At 36.1% G+C, this 15,782-nt stretch overlaps 1 protein-coding gene across 7 annotated transcripts in view; it reads left to right on the top strand.

The window, feature by feature from the left end:
- tmlhe (trimethyllysine hydroxylase, epsilon) overlaps window positions 1–15,782 on the top strand; it is a 39,843-nt gene that overhangs the window by 20,369 nt on the left and 3,692 nt on the right. For all 7 annotated transcript variants that reach the window (XR_013817927.1, XR_013817928.1, XR_013817929.1 and 4 more), the window contains 4 exons: window positions 5,335–5,614; window positions 10,757–10,876; window positions 11,817–12,053; window positions 14,514–14,652. Coding sequence is in view for 2 of the 7 variants with exons in the window: in XM_079835241.1 (XP_079691367.1) it covers window positions 5,335–5,614; window positions 10,757–10,876; window positions 11,817–12,053; window positions 14,514–14,652 (776 nt within the window). In the remaining 5 variants the exon portion in view is untranslated. The remainder of the gene's footprint in view (window positions 1–5,334; window positions 5,615–10,756; window positions 10,877–11,816; window positions 12,054–14,513; window positions 14,653–15,782) is intronic.

Genomic DNA, 15,782 nt, shown 5'->3' with positions numbered 1-15,782 from the left:
TTAAACACTACTTAATCTCCAGCTTAACATTAATCTTGCACAAAAACATAATATAACACTTAAATTAGGCATTTACGGTACCTTTCCAGTGTCATGGCAAAGCATGCTGGGAAATGGAAATCCCAGTCCAGTTTCGGTTAAATTTAAGTTAGTCTAAATTAAAAGAAAACTCAAAACAATAAAACGATTAAGATTACTCAAAATGTGGCAGTTTTGAGAACTCAAAAGAAAAAAAAGAAAGTTAAATACTCATAAAAGTTAATTTGATTGAACTAATTTGTTTAATTTGAGTCGGCTCTACTCAAACCAATTCATTTTTTTTTTTATTTAAACCAATTACATTACTCTTTTATGGATGATTCTCCGTAAGAACCAAAAAACATGAGATCAACAGTATTTCAATATGTCTGCAAGTTTTATTTTTGACTGCTAGCACTAAAAATACAGCCATGTAATATTTGAGAAAGCAACTAATAATCTGGTAACATTTATGACAACCATTCTGCACTGTAAAAAATACTGTGCCCGTTTTACTCAATAAAATTGAGGCTACTATTTGCATCAGCTTTTTGAGTATTTTAAACTCATTTTATTTGTGTTTATCCTATTAGACTTTGCATGTTTTCAACTTGGACTCTTAAGTAATAGCAACTCAATTTTATAAATTTAGAAAATTATAGTTTTAAGTATATCCAATATAATTATTTAAGTAATATTTACAAATGTCTCCTTGTAAGCCACACATTAAGTTACTTTTTTCCAAGCTTCTTTTTTTCCCTATACATTTTATTTTCTTAATTTTTTTTAAAAATTACCATGAAACAGTAAACCAGCATCTCAATACAAAACATTTATTCACTTTAATATGACAATGCAACAGTGCAAAACACAGTATAGCTTATTTTTTCACCTTTACATAAAGCTGACTTCAAGTAAAAAAAAAAAAACATTATGTACTACAAGAGGTAGCAACAGTATTTCATTTTCATATAACAGTTTTTTCAATGACCATTGGTCTGTTTAACCCACTGAGATCTAATTAAAACAATGTTTCAAACAATGTTAAAAGCATAAAATTCAAATACATCACAATTATTACATCAGCTGATAAAAAAATAATCACTGAGAAAAGTGAACACCAATTTAAAGGGTTAGTTCACCCCAAAATGTAAATTCTGTCATTTAATTATTCACCCTCATGTCGTTCCAAACCTTCGTTCATCTTCAGACACAAATGAACATATTTTTGATGAAATCCCAGAGCTCTCTGATCCCTCCATAGACAACAATGTGATGCACACTTTCAAGGCCCTAAAGTATAGGAAAGACATAATTAAAATAGTCCATGTGACTCCAGTGCTTTAAACTTGATGTTATGAAGCCACAGGAATACTTTTTGTACGCAAAAACAAACAAAAATAACGACTTTATTCAGCAATTTAGCTTTAGCCTGTTAGCGTTAGCCAAGCCGTGTAATTCAAGGCAAATGTAAGTATTTATCAATAATACAAACATTTAGCTTTATCCTTGCTATATTTAAAGCATCAAACCATTGAACAGTTCATATTTAATGTCATTCTTACCTTTTTGAGTGTCGTTAGGTTGCCAGCAGTGCAAATTCAGTCCTGTCCTTCATCAAAATGGCGTCTGTCATGAACATTTGTGTTTTTGCAAAAGCCAAATCCACTTGTTTAGACTTTTAAATAAATTTTACTTAAAAAGTATCTCGAAAAGGCACACATCTAAAAAGCCTAGTAAACATTACTCAAGATAATAAACCCCACCATTTAACTGTAAAAAACATGTGTTTACAACAACATTATATTTAATAAGTTATTCAAAATTTTAATTAAAGTACCAAACATAGATTTATTTGTTGAAAATATAGAATTTATTTTTGTTACAATTACAACCCCACAGAGTCATTTTTTCCAGTCTGTGGTTTTCTTGTGGTTAATTAAAAAAGGTTGCAAAGCGTTGTACATTAACAATTTCATGTTAAAAAAAGCAGTTCTTTCTTTTCAAGACGCATTCATTGTACTGCTTTAATTTCAATGGATGTTAAAAGAATAGGCTACACTTCAGAAATCAGAATCCAGTAACTCACAATTTTCACCACTGATTATGTTTGCTTGTAATTAAAAACATAAACCCGTTTTAAATATAAATCTGATGTTTTATGAAAGTTATTTGCTATATACATGCACCACAATTCTAAATCGCCATGTGAGAACACATTACATTAAAATATGCACATGTAATGAGTGTAAAATCAACATTATAATTTTCACTCAAAATCTTTTCTTTATTATTAAAAACTCTCTGATTCTATTATTTTGAATATATTTTTAGATTTTCATTGGATTGTCTTTTGTTTTAATGTAGTGACTGCAGGTTTAGGGAAAATATTGCAGTAAAAGTACCGATACTGCACTTAAAATGTACTCAAGTAAAAGTAAAGTGTTTTTAAACTACTTAAGTACAATTCCTGAGAAAAAACTACTCAGTTACAGTAGAGTATTTGTAATTCGTTACTTTACACCACTGGTCACTGCACTAGTAACGTTTTCCACTGATAAACACAGATTCAATTCAATTCAAATGTATTTGTATAGCGCTTTTCACAATACACATTGTTTCAAAGCAGCTTTACAGAAAGTGCATTTCATAAATGTACATTGAAAAATGTTAGAAAGAGAATGTTAAAGAAAAATGTTAGCAAAAGTGAATCAATCATGTATTAATTTAGGCCATAACGCTGGCGTTGAGACTAGTGTCCCGAGATAACAACAGAAAAGCAGATGGGAAATAATTAGCATAGCTGCCGTTCAGAATATTAATGCTTTTGATCCGATTTAACTGTAGTATTAAAAGGTAATTATAATGTGAATGCTTAGCTAAAGAGATGCGTCTTTAATCTAGTTTTAAACTGGGACAGCGAGTCTGAACCTCGAACAATATCCGGAAGACTATTCCAGAGTTTAGGAGCTAAATGTGAAAATGCCCTCCCTCGTTTTGTGGACTTAGATATCCTGAATGACCAGAAGCCTCGAGTTTAGTGATCTTAAAGAGCGCGATGGATTGTAGGGTGATGGTAGATCCGTTAAATACACTGGAGCTAAACCATTTAGGCCTTTATAGGTCAGTAGCAATACTTTGTAATTGATACGGAACTTCACAGGTAACCAGTGTAGAGATGATAAAATTGGTGTTATATGATCATATTTTCTTGACCTAGTAAGAACTCTAGTTTTGGACTAACTGTAGCTTGTTTATTGATGATGCAGGACAACCAGCTAATAAAGCATTACAGTAATCTAGTCTCGAGGTCATGAATGCATGAACTAACTTTTCTGCATCAGAAATAGATAGCATGTTACGTAGCTTAGCAATGTTTCTAAGGTGGAAAAATGCCGTTCTTTAACATATGAAATATGATTTTCGAAAGACAAGTTGCGGTCTAATATAACACCCAGGGGCCTCATTTATAAAACTTTGCGTAGGATTTGCGTCAGAAGTGGCGTACGGATGAAACATAGGACGTGCGTACGCACAGAAATATTCTGATTTATAAAACCGTGCGCACGCACATCCTACGCAGTTTTCCCTTAATAACTCACAATCAATTCTAAATGTAGCGCAGCTTTTGCGGCTTCATGTCACGCCCATATTTGCCCATAAATAGTCCGTGAAACGCCCACAAGTTAATATTCATCGATTGCGAAATCATGGCAAACACAGAGAGGAAATCAAAAAAACGTAACTTCACTCAATGTAAAGTAGAAGTTATCGTTGGCGAGGTGGAAAAGAGGAGAAAAATATTTTATTGGAGGGCACAGTGTGGACATTACTGATGTCAAAAAGGCACTTGAGTGGTTAAAGGTTGCAGACGCCGTAAATGCTGTCGCCTCACAACCTCAGACCGTCGCCGAAATAAAAAAGAAATGGTCGGACATCAAAGTCGAGGCAAAAAAGCGTCTAGCGCTCCATCGCCCACGGGTGGAGGAGAGGGAACACCGGAGCTGAGCCTCCTGATGAGAGACTGGCGGCAATTATTGGGGAATCCCTATTAATCCCCATCCCTATTATCTATGTGGAAATGGGAAATAGTTCAGTGCAAATGTAATTTCTTGCAGCTTTCTGAATGGTTGAGACATACGTCAGTTATTTCATCGAAAATAAAACAGGCATTTGCATGAATACCATGATTCCGTAGCTGATGAAGACATTTTTACTATGAAAACAACTTTCCCCAGTGGACAATTAATACATCTATCTATCTATCTATCTATCTATCTATCTATCTATCTATCTATCTATCTATCTATCTATCTATCTATCTATCTATCTATCTATCTATCTATCTATCTATCTATCTATCTATCTATCTATCTATCTATCTATCTATCTATCTATCTATCTATCTATCTATCTATCTATCTATCTATCTATCTATCTATCTAATTGCATCTATATCTGCTCCGCCAGACGGACACATTGACGAGAATATCAGTTTTGTACATTATTTTGTTATGTTTACCATATTATTTATGAGGATGAATTGCATAACATGCAATATTGTTGCAGAACATATTTCACTTTTTTTTTTTTTTTGCATTTCTGTTGTAATTTTCGTTTGATTTTGTTTGTTTTACACTGCAGATCGATTAACGGGTGTTCGTGTCGGCTGTTAATTGTAAGACTTGCTTTGTGAAGTCTTCAAGTTATTTATGAGAGGCAGTATTGCCATTTCTTTTACACAATGGTCTGCAGTTTCACACACTCTCTCGTGTTTCTTCATCTGCCGCCTGGGTCAGAGCTTGCGTGATGGACCGCACATTTTCCCGTCAACTTTGCTTTTTATAAATACCAATTATTGCGTAGAGAGCGGCGTACGCCTTCTTTTGTGCGTACGCAACTTTTATAAATGAGGGCCCAGGTCTTTTACTGTAGTGGATAAAGTGACAGGACATCCTTCCAAGTTAAAGTTGTATTGTGAGAGGTTTTGTGGGGAGTTTTTTGAACCAATAAGTAATACCTCCGTTTTATCTGAATTTAATTGCAGAAAATTACACGTCATCCAGTGTTTAATATCATCAACACACGCTGTCAGTTTAGATAATTTAGCGTTTTCATCTGGTCGTGATGAAATATATAATTGAGTGTCATCAGCATAACAGTGGAAATTAATTCCATGTTTTCTTATAATATTACCAAGTGGCAGCATATATATTGAGAATAGCAGAGGGCCTAGCACGGAGCCTTGCAGATCCGCGTTAGGTGAAAATCTTGACTTGTGTGTGTGATCTCCTAATGAAGTCGTTTCCCCTCCAGGGCCGGATGGTCATGTCACACGGTACAACCTGTCATGGCTGGCCCAGAACAGCTATGAGGGCCAGAAGGGAAGTGCCATGCAGCCGCGGATCCTGTGGGACGCAGATATCTACTCCAGCGCTAAGGTGCCCGCTGCCAGCTGGGACAAGTTCATGAGCTGCGACGAGGAGCTGAAGAACTTCCTCAGCAGCTTCCTGCTTTATGGCATTGCCTTTGTCGAAGGCGTCCCACCAACCCTAGAGGCTACAGAGACAGCCTCCCAAAGAGTGAGCCTCATCAGGTCAGGACGAGTGCTTTGATATGCCATAGATCATCATTTATTTACCCTCAAGGTTTTTTTCTTTTGCGAAACACAACAGCATCAGACGACTAGGTTTATAGTTTAACCCTCTCGGTCATTTCTGACTGGAAAATGTTCTGTTTCGACATTTTAAAAATCACAGCTTCATCGGAATGATATGAAACTTGGTGACTTTTCTAGCATTAGGTATGTAAACACACACAAATTGTTCATTGTCTTCTGTCATAAATGACCGACCATAGGATATGAATGGGAAATCGGAAAAAACACAAAAATTCTCTGAATATTTGTGTGTACAATATACAAATCGGCCACAATGCTGAAAAAAAGTACACAGCAGTGACACTCTAAAACATCAAGAGTGTGATATTAACACATCCACTCACACACAGACACATGCACACACACTTATACACACACAAATGAAAAACCGAACCTATGAACCACATTTTGAATTTTTGAAAAATCACTGCTTCATCAGAATGATATGAAACTTGGTGACTTTTCTAGCATTAGAACTGTAAACACACAAAAAAATCGGGGTCATGATTCGAGCATGCTAATTGGTCGTAAAACAAATACTCCCACTTGTGCTCTTCAGTCAAAAATGACACCATAGGAAATGAATGGGAAATCTGCAAAAACACAAATTCACAGAAAAAATCTATAACTTTATAATAAATAGTCTTTGAGATTTTTAAAATATATATATAAATATATATTGTGTTCAAAAGAGAACTAGTGAATTCTCAAGCCTCTCTATATAGACCTCTAGTGGTTACACACATGGTTGCATGATTTCTTAAATAATTCCAGAAGAGGGGCTAATCTGCCTAGTCTCTATTTTAACCTGAAATACTGCAATAATTTTTTTTTTTTTTTAAATGACAAAAAAAGAAAATGTATAATTTTCAACTGCAAAAATAGACCATAATTATTGCATAAATATTAAAAAATAGCATCAAATCATCTCAAAATTAAAAAGAAAAAATATTATTGAAGAAAAATAAATTGCATTGGTTTTAGTGGGGTGGAGGAAGTGTCCGGTCACTTATGACAACCAATGCAACCCCTAAACGAAGAACACCAGAGGGTTTTAAAGGAGTTCACTTCAAAATGAACATTTCCTGATATTTTCCTCACCCCCATCTCTTTCAAGATGTTCATGTCTTTCTTTCTTCAGTGGAAAAGAAATTAAGTTTTTTGAGGAAAACATTACAGGATTTTTCTGCTCATAATGGACTTCAATGGGAACCAACGGTTGAAGATCCAAATCACTGCAGTTTCAGAGGAAGAGCTTCAGAGGCTCTGACCAATCCCAGACGAGGAATAGAGTCTGATCTAGACAAACCATTGGTCATTTAATGGTCTTTTTAACCTCAAATGCTCGACTTCGTCTAGATGTAGGCGGAAGTGCCGCCCCAAGCGAACCGTCCGAGGACTAATACAAATGGCCCTTACCAAAAAACACTCCATCTCCGACTTCAAAATCATCCGACATATTTGTTTAAACTTTTTTTTGCTAAAGGATGTTTGTGTTAGTCTTCACACAAGCTCTTTGTAAACACGGGGCGGCGCTTCTGCCTACGTCATGTGACCTTTCCAACGTGATTACACAATCCGCGCAAGATGAGCAATTTAGGTTAAAAAGTAAATAAATGCTTATTTCTTAAATGTGGCCGATGGTTGGTCTAGATCAGACCCTGTTCCTCATCTGGGATCGTGCAGAGCCTCTGAAGCTCTTCCTCTGAAAGTGTTCACTATCGGCCGAGGATCAGGGCCGATTATATCCTGTCAATCAAAAGGGGTGTAACATTTAGTCCACTGGAGGCAAGGTTTCAGAACCCAAGTGCAGTTTATTTGACTCAAAACAACAAAGTAAACATGACGACGGACGACCAAAACATAAACGTGGACCAGACAAAGACTCACAACATCAATACTAGACAAAGACACATAGCAAACATGAGGGCTTAAATACACCTGTGAACAATGATCAAACAGTGAACCATGAAGGAAACCTGACAGGGAACATGATAAACTAACAACAGGAAACAAGACCAAAACACACTGTGACACGCGGGCAGAGAAACATGCCAGACTGTGTGTGAAGAACATCTCTCTTGTGCTGAATTTAGGGAAAGTTAACGTGACAATAACGCATTAACAGTTCAAAAATAGCTGCATAAAAACTGTATTTTTCAGTTCAGTTCCCAGGGTCGCCAGGGGCCCGTTCTTCATACCTCGCTTATTACATCTGAGATGATTTGACAGATCCCAGATCTTTTAATCGTGATAACTGATGTCTGGCTAATTTGGTTCTTCAAAACGAAATCTGGATTAAATGATCTAAGATCACTGCGCATTCTTGTGTTCCCTGAAGAGGGCAGATGCATCAATACTCGAAACCACGATCAGCAGTGCAGCGATTGGCTGGCGTCAAGACAACGTAATGACATCATATAATTAAAAAAGCCACCTGTCAGAAAACTTGACAAATTACACACAAAAAAATACACGAATTTCTGGACCTTTATAAGGAAACAGCCAAACGACAAAACCAACATAAAAGTTATAATAGATCAATGATAAACGTTTTTTTTTTTTTTTTTTACATGATTACCAATTATTTATATTCACGATTTTATACAGTATTTGTACACCCTTTACATTTTTATTTCAATGTTGTAATTTCATTTTTAATTCAATGTGGAGCAGATTTGTAACGTGACAGTGTTAACGTTTCTTAAGGGTCAAGATCAAATTCTCTGCATCTCTTGCGCTGCATCAAGCCATCCCATAATATCCGTGATCACTTAAATGAATGCACGGCTCAGATTAACGGTACAACACGTGTGTAAACCTCCAATAAAATTATAAAGTAATTATTCCATCACAAATAAATCGCTCAATCAAGTGGCTGTGTCTATATTATTATACTAGCCTCCAGCATTATAATATTCTCATATACATATACAATATAAAATTATTAGTATTTAAAATGATTATGATTGCCCCTGGTTCAGTAATGAACTCTTGTAATAAAGTAGCAGTGGCTGCTGGGACAGATTTGAAGTATCACCTCAAGATGCAAAATCTAATCCTGTTCACATGAATGCAATCACTTTCCACTGCACTTTTACACTTTTTTTTTCCGGATAGCTTCTGTCCATAATTTATTGCACTACCTTAATCCACTGCTATATTCCTCATCTTAGCCTAACATATTGTATACCTCTATCTGTAAAATCTGTAATCTGTAGATTATATTATATTCATAGTACATATTCACCTGTAAATTCTGTTTATAGTAATAACCATCTCTCTATTTATATATATTTATATATATTCAGTACATATCCATGTCCTGCACTTATGCAAACGTTGTATATCCTGCACTTGCTGCTATTGCACTTCTGGTTAGACCTAAACTGCATTTCGTTGCCTTGTACTTGTACTTGTGTAATGACAATAAAGTTGAATCTAATCTAATCTAATCTAATCTAATCTAATCTAATCTAATCTAATGAAATAAGCCGCTCATGATCAGGTTTAAGATTATGGACCAGTTACTATGACAGCAAGTCCAGGATGAGTTTCGAAGAACCAAACAATCCAAGATCATGCCAAATCGTCAACAATCAAATCCGGCTAACTGAGTTAGCGACATACGGAGAACTGACCCCAGGTCCACGCTTTTCCCAACATCATTATCTGTAGCTCCTCCCATCCAATTAATCGCAGAGCTTTGTGTTTGTGTTACCTCTGATAAGAAACCAAGTGTCAGCTTTCAAATTCTGCCCATTTCATCGTGAAATTCAAACAATAAATGGCGTTTTGACGCTCTTAGATGTGACGTGACAGATCACTGTAGCACCTCAGTTCAGTCTTTTCTTCCACTCCTTCCCTCAGGTCATTTGGATCCGAAACTCATTTTTTATTAATTCATTATTTTTTTGATTGAGTGTTCATTGGAGTGGTCTAAGAACCTATGACTTTTGTCGCACTTGAACCACGAAGGAAAAGAAATGACTTTGTGGTTGAAATTTAAAAAAGTAAGAAATCCTTCCCTCGCGGGTCAATTGGCCCCCTTTGGGAATGAATGAAATGTGAGAAATGCTTCATTACACAGAGAAAAACCTACAAATGCTCAAAATTCAAACTAAAAATACACGTGTGCGTGCCTGAGTTTGTGTGTGTTTGCATAGGTGATTGATATGGATTAATGTGTGTGCATTGTTTAAGCTGGCGTTCAGTTCAATATAATAACAAACTACATTTTGGACTCCTCTAAGTGGGCATGCTCTGATCTATACTGATGTTTTTATTGTAACTGACCAAAAAAACACAAAATGGGAGTGGGAAGGGAACAGGAGTCATTCTTCCGGGATTTGGACAGGATGGGTTTTTCCCCCCAGTTTTTTCATGGGATTGGGATGGGACGGGATTTTTTTGTGGGAGTGGGACAGTCTACACTGTATGAGAAAAATAATGTCATTTTTGTGCTTTAAATCATGTAAATGCAGCCAATCCGTATATTTAGTGAAACGGTAAAGAATCACACCCCTTCCCGTACGGTAAAGTCTAGAAGAGATACGGGCACTGGGCATGCGCACATCAATATTGCGTCATTTAATTACTGTATTTGCATTATTGTAAGGTTAGGTTTAGGGTTGAGGTAGGTGTAGGCGTTAATAAAACATAATCTGGTAAGTAGAAAATGTATTTATTGTATTTTATCGTGAGATTTTTGCTTCACTTCCGACCGTTGCTGTATCCCTTCTAGCCACAACTCTTCTTCTCTGTTTTTAGTGTATCTCTGTGGCAGCATTACAGCGCCACACACTGGCCTGGCATGTGTACTACATCACTTTGAGTCGGGTTCAGTGGTTTCGTGTGTATGCAGATATTTCTTGAAACGAGGGGAAAAAAAGATTGAATAGGGAAAGCTCTGGCTTCGTGTGGACGGGCCTTAGACAAATAGAGAATTGTTGCAGTGTAACAGGAAGGAGGGGCGTGTGGCAAACAATGCTAGAACACTGTCATTTTGATTGTATCTGCAGAAATAATACTTTATTCTGATTAAAATGACTTTGTTTCCTTGCAATTCTTTGTTTCCAGAGAGACCATGTATGGCCGGATGTGGAACTTCACCTCAGATTTCTCTCGTGGAGACACAGCCTACACAAAGCTGGCTCTGGACCGCCACACCGATACCTCATACTTTCAGGAACCCTGCGGGTAAGCGGGAACATCAGAGTTGGCCTTCAGTTAGGCTTAAAGGGTTAGTTCACCCAAAAATGAAAATTCTGTCATTAATTCCTCACCCTCATGTGGTTGGACACCCGTCAGACCTCCGTTCATCTTCAGACACAAATGAAGATATTTTAGTGTAAATCTGATGCTCTGAAAGGCCTCCATTGGCTCAACTTTACACTCTCAAGACCCTTAAAAGACACTAAAGACGTCGTTACAAAGTCCATCTCACTACAGTGGCTCTACAATAACTTTATGAAGAGACGAGAATAGTTTTTGTGCGCAAAAAAACCCTAAATAACGACTTCTATAGTGATGACCGATTTCAAAACACGGCCTCATGAAGCTTCGAAGCGTTATGAATCAGTGAGTCGATTCAGCAGTTTGACAAGCGATCCGAATCATGAATCGACTCACTGATTCATAACGCTTCGAAGCTTCATGATGCCGTGTTTTGAAATCGTCATCACTATATAAGTCGTTATTTAGGGTTTTTTTGCGCACAAAAACTATTCCCGTCACTCCATAAAGTTATTGTAGAGCCGCTGTAGTGAGATGGACTTTGTAATGACGTCTTTAGTGTCTTTTAAGGGTCTTGAGAGAGTAAAGTGCATTGAGCCAATGGAGGCCTTTCAGAGCATCAGATTTACACTAAAATATCTTCATTTGTGTCTGGACACGGGACACGGGTGTCCAACGACATGAGGGTGAGAAATTAAGGACAGAATTTACATTTTTGGGTGAACTAACCCTTTAATCAAATGAATGATGTCATATGGCGATTAATTCATCAGCACATTTATCCGATTTTTTGACATTTTTCTTGTTATTACAAACATTGCCTTTATGTGTGGGTGATCAGTTGACAGAAAGAGTTGATTTATTGTCATGAATCAGATGTAAACATTAATGTGTTATGGTTTAGCATGCAGGTGTTTCACTGTCTGAGACACGAGGGTACGGGCGGCAGGACTCTGCTGGTGGACGGCTTCCACGCCGCTGAGGCGGTCCTCCAGCAAACGCCCCACAACTTTGAGCTGCTTTCCCACGTGCCGATCAAACACGAGTACGTGGAGAACCTCAGTGACCATCGCAACCACATGATCGGCATCGGCCCCGTGCTCAACGTCTATCCCTGGAACAACGAGGTGTACATGATTCGGTAAGACCCATGTGCTTTCCATGTGAAACTTCAGATCAGTGGAATAAATGCTCTTTTTTTCTAGCACTTTTCATAATGCACTGTTTCCAGAGGTGGACAAAGTACACAACTCCATTACTCGAGAGAAAGTAAAAGTAAAAGTCGAATATTACTCTGTTACAAGTGAAAGTTGTTAAAAACTTTTTTTACTTAAGTAAAAGTACAGAAGTACTTGCTTTTAAAAGTACTTAAGTATCAAAAGTACATTTCCTTTTTTATGTCAATGCATTATTTTATTATTGTTGCATTGTTGTAAAAATGCACAGTGGTTTAAGCCAGTTAGTGATGCTCCATCCGACATGCTAGCATACGACCACCTAGAACTAATTTAAATACTTAAAAGTTACAAAGCTCTTTACAAAGCTGCTGTCGCTTTAAGGCAGAATGCACAGATCCAACACACTGATACACATCCGAAATTCCCCCCAACTGTTTACGTTCACTTAAGACATAATCAACTTTGTTACCGTGAATACTTTCCAAAATGAAAATTGACATTTTGTGTGTATTGGTCTGTTTAAGTGCGAAAAACACACAAAAGAAAGCTCTATTCAGTCCTCGTGCTCTGGCATCTCAGAGGCACAAAAACCAGACTGAGCTCTTTCATCAGGCTTTTTCAGATTCATCCATATGTCTGCGCTTCTCTTTCTCCCAAACATTTACAATTTGCAAAAAAAAAAAACTTTTAAAGAAGAAAAAAATCATCCACTGACTTGCAAAGCTGCTACAGAAACGACTTTTGACTTCGAGGACCTTGATAGAAATGTAGTGGAGTAAAAAGTACGATATTTGTCTTTCAAATGTAGTGAAGTTAAAGTAAAAGTTTCCCTAAAAAATAATACTTTAGTAAAGTACAGATACTCAAAAAGTGTACTTAAGTACAGTACTCAAGTAAATGTACTTCGTTACTGTCCACCTCTGACTGTTTCAAAGCTTGACATAAATCCTGATTTAATCAATACAATATCAGCAGATTAGAGCTGGGCCATGATGTAGTACAGTTGAGATCTCCTTATGTGAGAATATTGTATGTGTGCGGATAAAGGTAGACACACTTGCATATCCAACTTTATATAAAGAGCTGGGAGATCCAGTTTGGGATCGAGAGATTTGCTATATTGTATATATCCTCCTAGTAATCTGGATTATGATTTAAAAAATGTAAATACTTATAATTAATTACATTGTTTAGAAATGCAATGCAGAACGCAGTTACTTTTTTATTAATTACATTATTACTTAATATTCACAAAATGGCAATACATTATTCAGAATTCATTGATTCTCCCTAATTCTTCTTTTTTATTCTTTAAAATGTTATTTTCTCAAAAGTGTTTTGGAATTGCACACTAGTCAGGTGACTATAATTACATGAAAAATTGAGAGACTGCACAGCATAAACCATTTTTTGTATTTTTTTTTTTATTTTCAAATGATTTATTCCTTATACTTAAACTATTTCATGATTTAATTCATTATTAGCATTTCATAAATGTATGAACAGCCTGCAGTTCCTTCTCAAACCCTAGTTAGGGAAACCCTGAAGTTATGTAATATTTAATGCTCTTTATGTTGATAACAAAGAATGGAATAAGTTTTTCTTTCTCTTTGTATTTTTTATCAATAGTGTATTGGATTATACTACAGTGTTATGAACAAGTTAGGTCAAAAGTAATCTAAAAGTAATCTAAAAGTAGTCAGATTATATTAACTTAAATGTGTAATGTATTAGATTGCTAACAGAATTTTCATCATGTCATTTGTATTTAGGAAAGTATGGAAGCTTGTTTCCGCCTCGGAAAAAATAAAAACAATGAACTTTTTATCTCATAATTTCGAAATATAAACTCACAATTGCGAGAAAGCAGTCATAATTGTGAGAAGAAAACGCTAAAGTCAAATCTGTTAAAGAGTTAAAGACGGACACACCATTGTTTGCCTTGGTCAGGGCTTTTCACTGTAAAAAAATAATTGTTGAATTAAGGCAAGTTACTGCCTTATCATTTTGAGTTCATTGAATTCATAAACAATTAGAGTTAATACAATGGAGACTGGTTTAATAAATAGAAACGCAAATCACATTAATTATACACATCTGAATCACATTAATTATCTAAGTTGATTTGACAAAAGATAAAAAGTATAATAGGTGTAGGTGTAGGTGTAAATAGGTGCTCATATGGTCTGTCACCTGACTATAATGCTTAATAAATGTGCGTTTATGAATTTCGGTGAGCGTTTTCAGGATAAAACTAACGGCACAGCTCTAGTCTCTGTGAATACATTCAGAGATGATGCTAACTTTAGCCATATTAGCTCATCTGTGTTCAAAGCAGCTTATAAAAGTGACTTTTGCCTAATAGGTCCACTTGAAGTGATCAAAGGAAATTTGGTTCCTAATGACATTTTCTTGCTTTGCAGGTATAATAACTATGACCGCTCAGTCATCAACACCGTCCCTCATGATGTGGTGCGGCGCTGGTACACGGCTCACAGGAAGCTGACCACAGAACTGAGGAGACCAGAGAACGAGCTGTGGGTCAAACTCAAACCCGGCAAGGTATCTCACATGCTTATGAAACCCACCGAAACATGCCTGGGTCATATTTTATAATACAAAAGACTAGATAAAGGCAAATGCTCCTCAAAATAGACTAACCCACACAAATTAAAGAGCACAGACACAGCCGGATCATTTCCTTAATGACCAACACAATCTACAATTAGCGTTTGGTTTAAGACGTGCTTTTTTGGGCGGTAAATAACGGCACAAACATCAGTAAACTGACGAGCGCAAACCTTAGTAAATCACCTTACATGATTCATTTAACCTGTTAACTGAAAATATACATGAAAATGCACTATCCAAACTTAAATGGTTGCAATTCAAGAATGCTTTGGATTATAGACATAAGTTTGATCTCATTTTAAAGAAGTCAGCTGATTATGGCTCAAGTGGAATAACTTCAAAAAATAAAAGTATGAAAAGGTTATGAAAATTACTCTAAATCAAATGTACTGTACTAAGCATTTTATATAAAATATATATGTTACAAAATAATTTGTACTCTAAAATTACTATCAAATCAAAGCCAGATGTCTAACCAATTTGTGTTCCAAATTTGAAGTTGATATCACAAAAATTGAAGATCCCATGAGATTTTGTTTAGGCGCTGCACAACAAATTGAAAATTTGAAAATCCATTGATTTTTTTTTATGCAGTCTCCTGTAACAAATGTATATATTTTTGTCCAAACATCACAAAACAGTTGGCAGATTTAGAACCGTGAGACTCAGACCTTTCCGACGATATGCGTTTTGTCAAGATTAGAAAAAGTTTTTATTATAACGTTTTTAGAACAATTGTTGTAATATGAAACATGATGACGCCCACTAGGGGAGGAGCCGCTAGAAGAATTTAGAGTACCGTTTCCATGGTAATGCAAAATCCGATTTCAAAACGGGTTTCACAGGATGAATCTTGAGTTCTTAAGCTTTCAAATGATATATAGTTTGTCAACATTAAATCAGGATAAATGTAGGATATAATAGTTTTAAACATGCAGTGGCAAATGGGCCCACCGGTGGGCCAGTGACGGTTAAAGAGTTAAATACTCTCCTCCCATAAATACTGCGTCTGAAAGGGAAACTCCTACAAATACAAATGCAATAAGATAAAAAATTGCCTT

This window comes from Gobio gobio, assembly GCF_949357685.1.
Source record: "Gobio gobio genome assembly, chromosome: 14".
In the NCBI taxonomy this organism is placed as follows: domain Eukaryota; kingdom Metazoa; phylum Chordata; class Actinopteri; order Cypriniformes; family Gobionidae; genus Gobio; species Gobio gobio.
The sequence above is the reverse complement of the archived record's forward strand: the minus strand, read 5'-3'. Positions and strand labels throughout refer to the sequence as shown.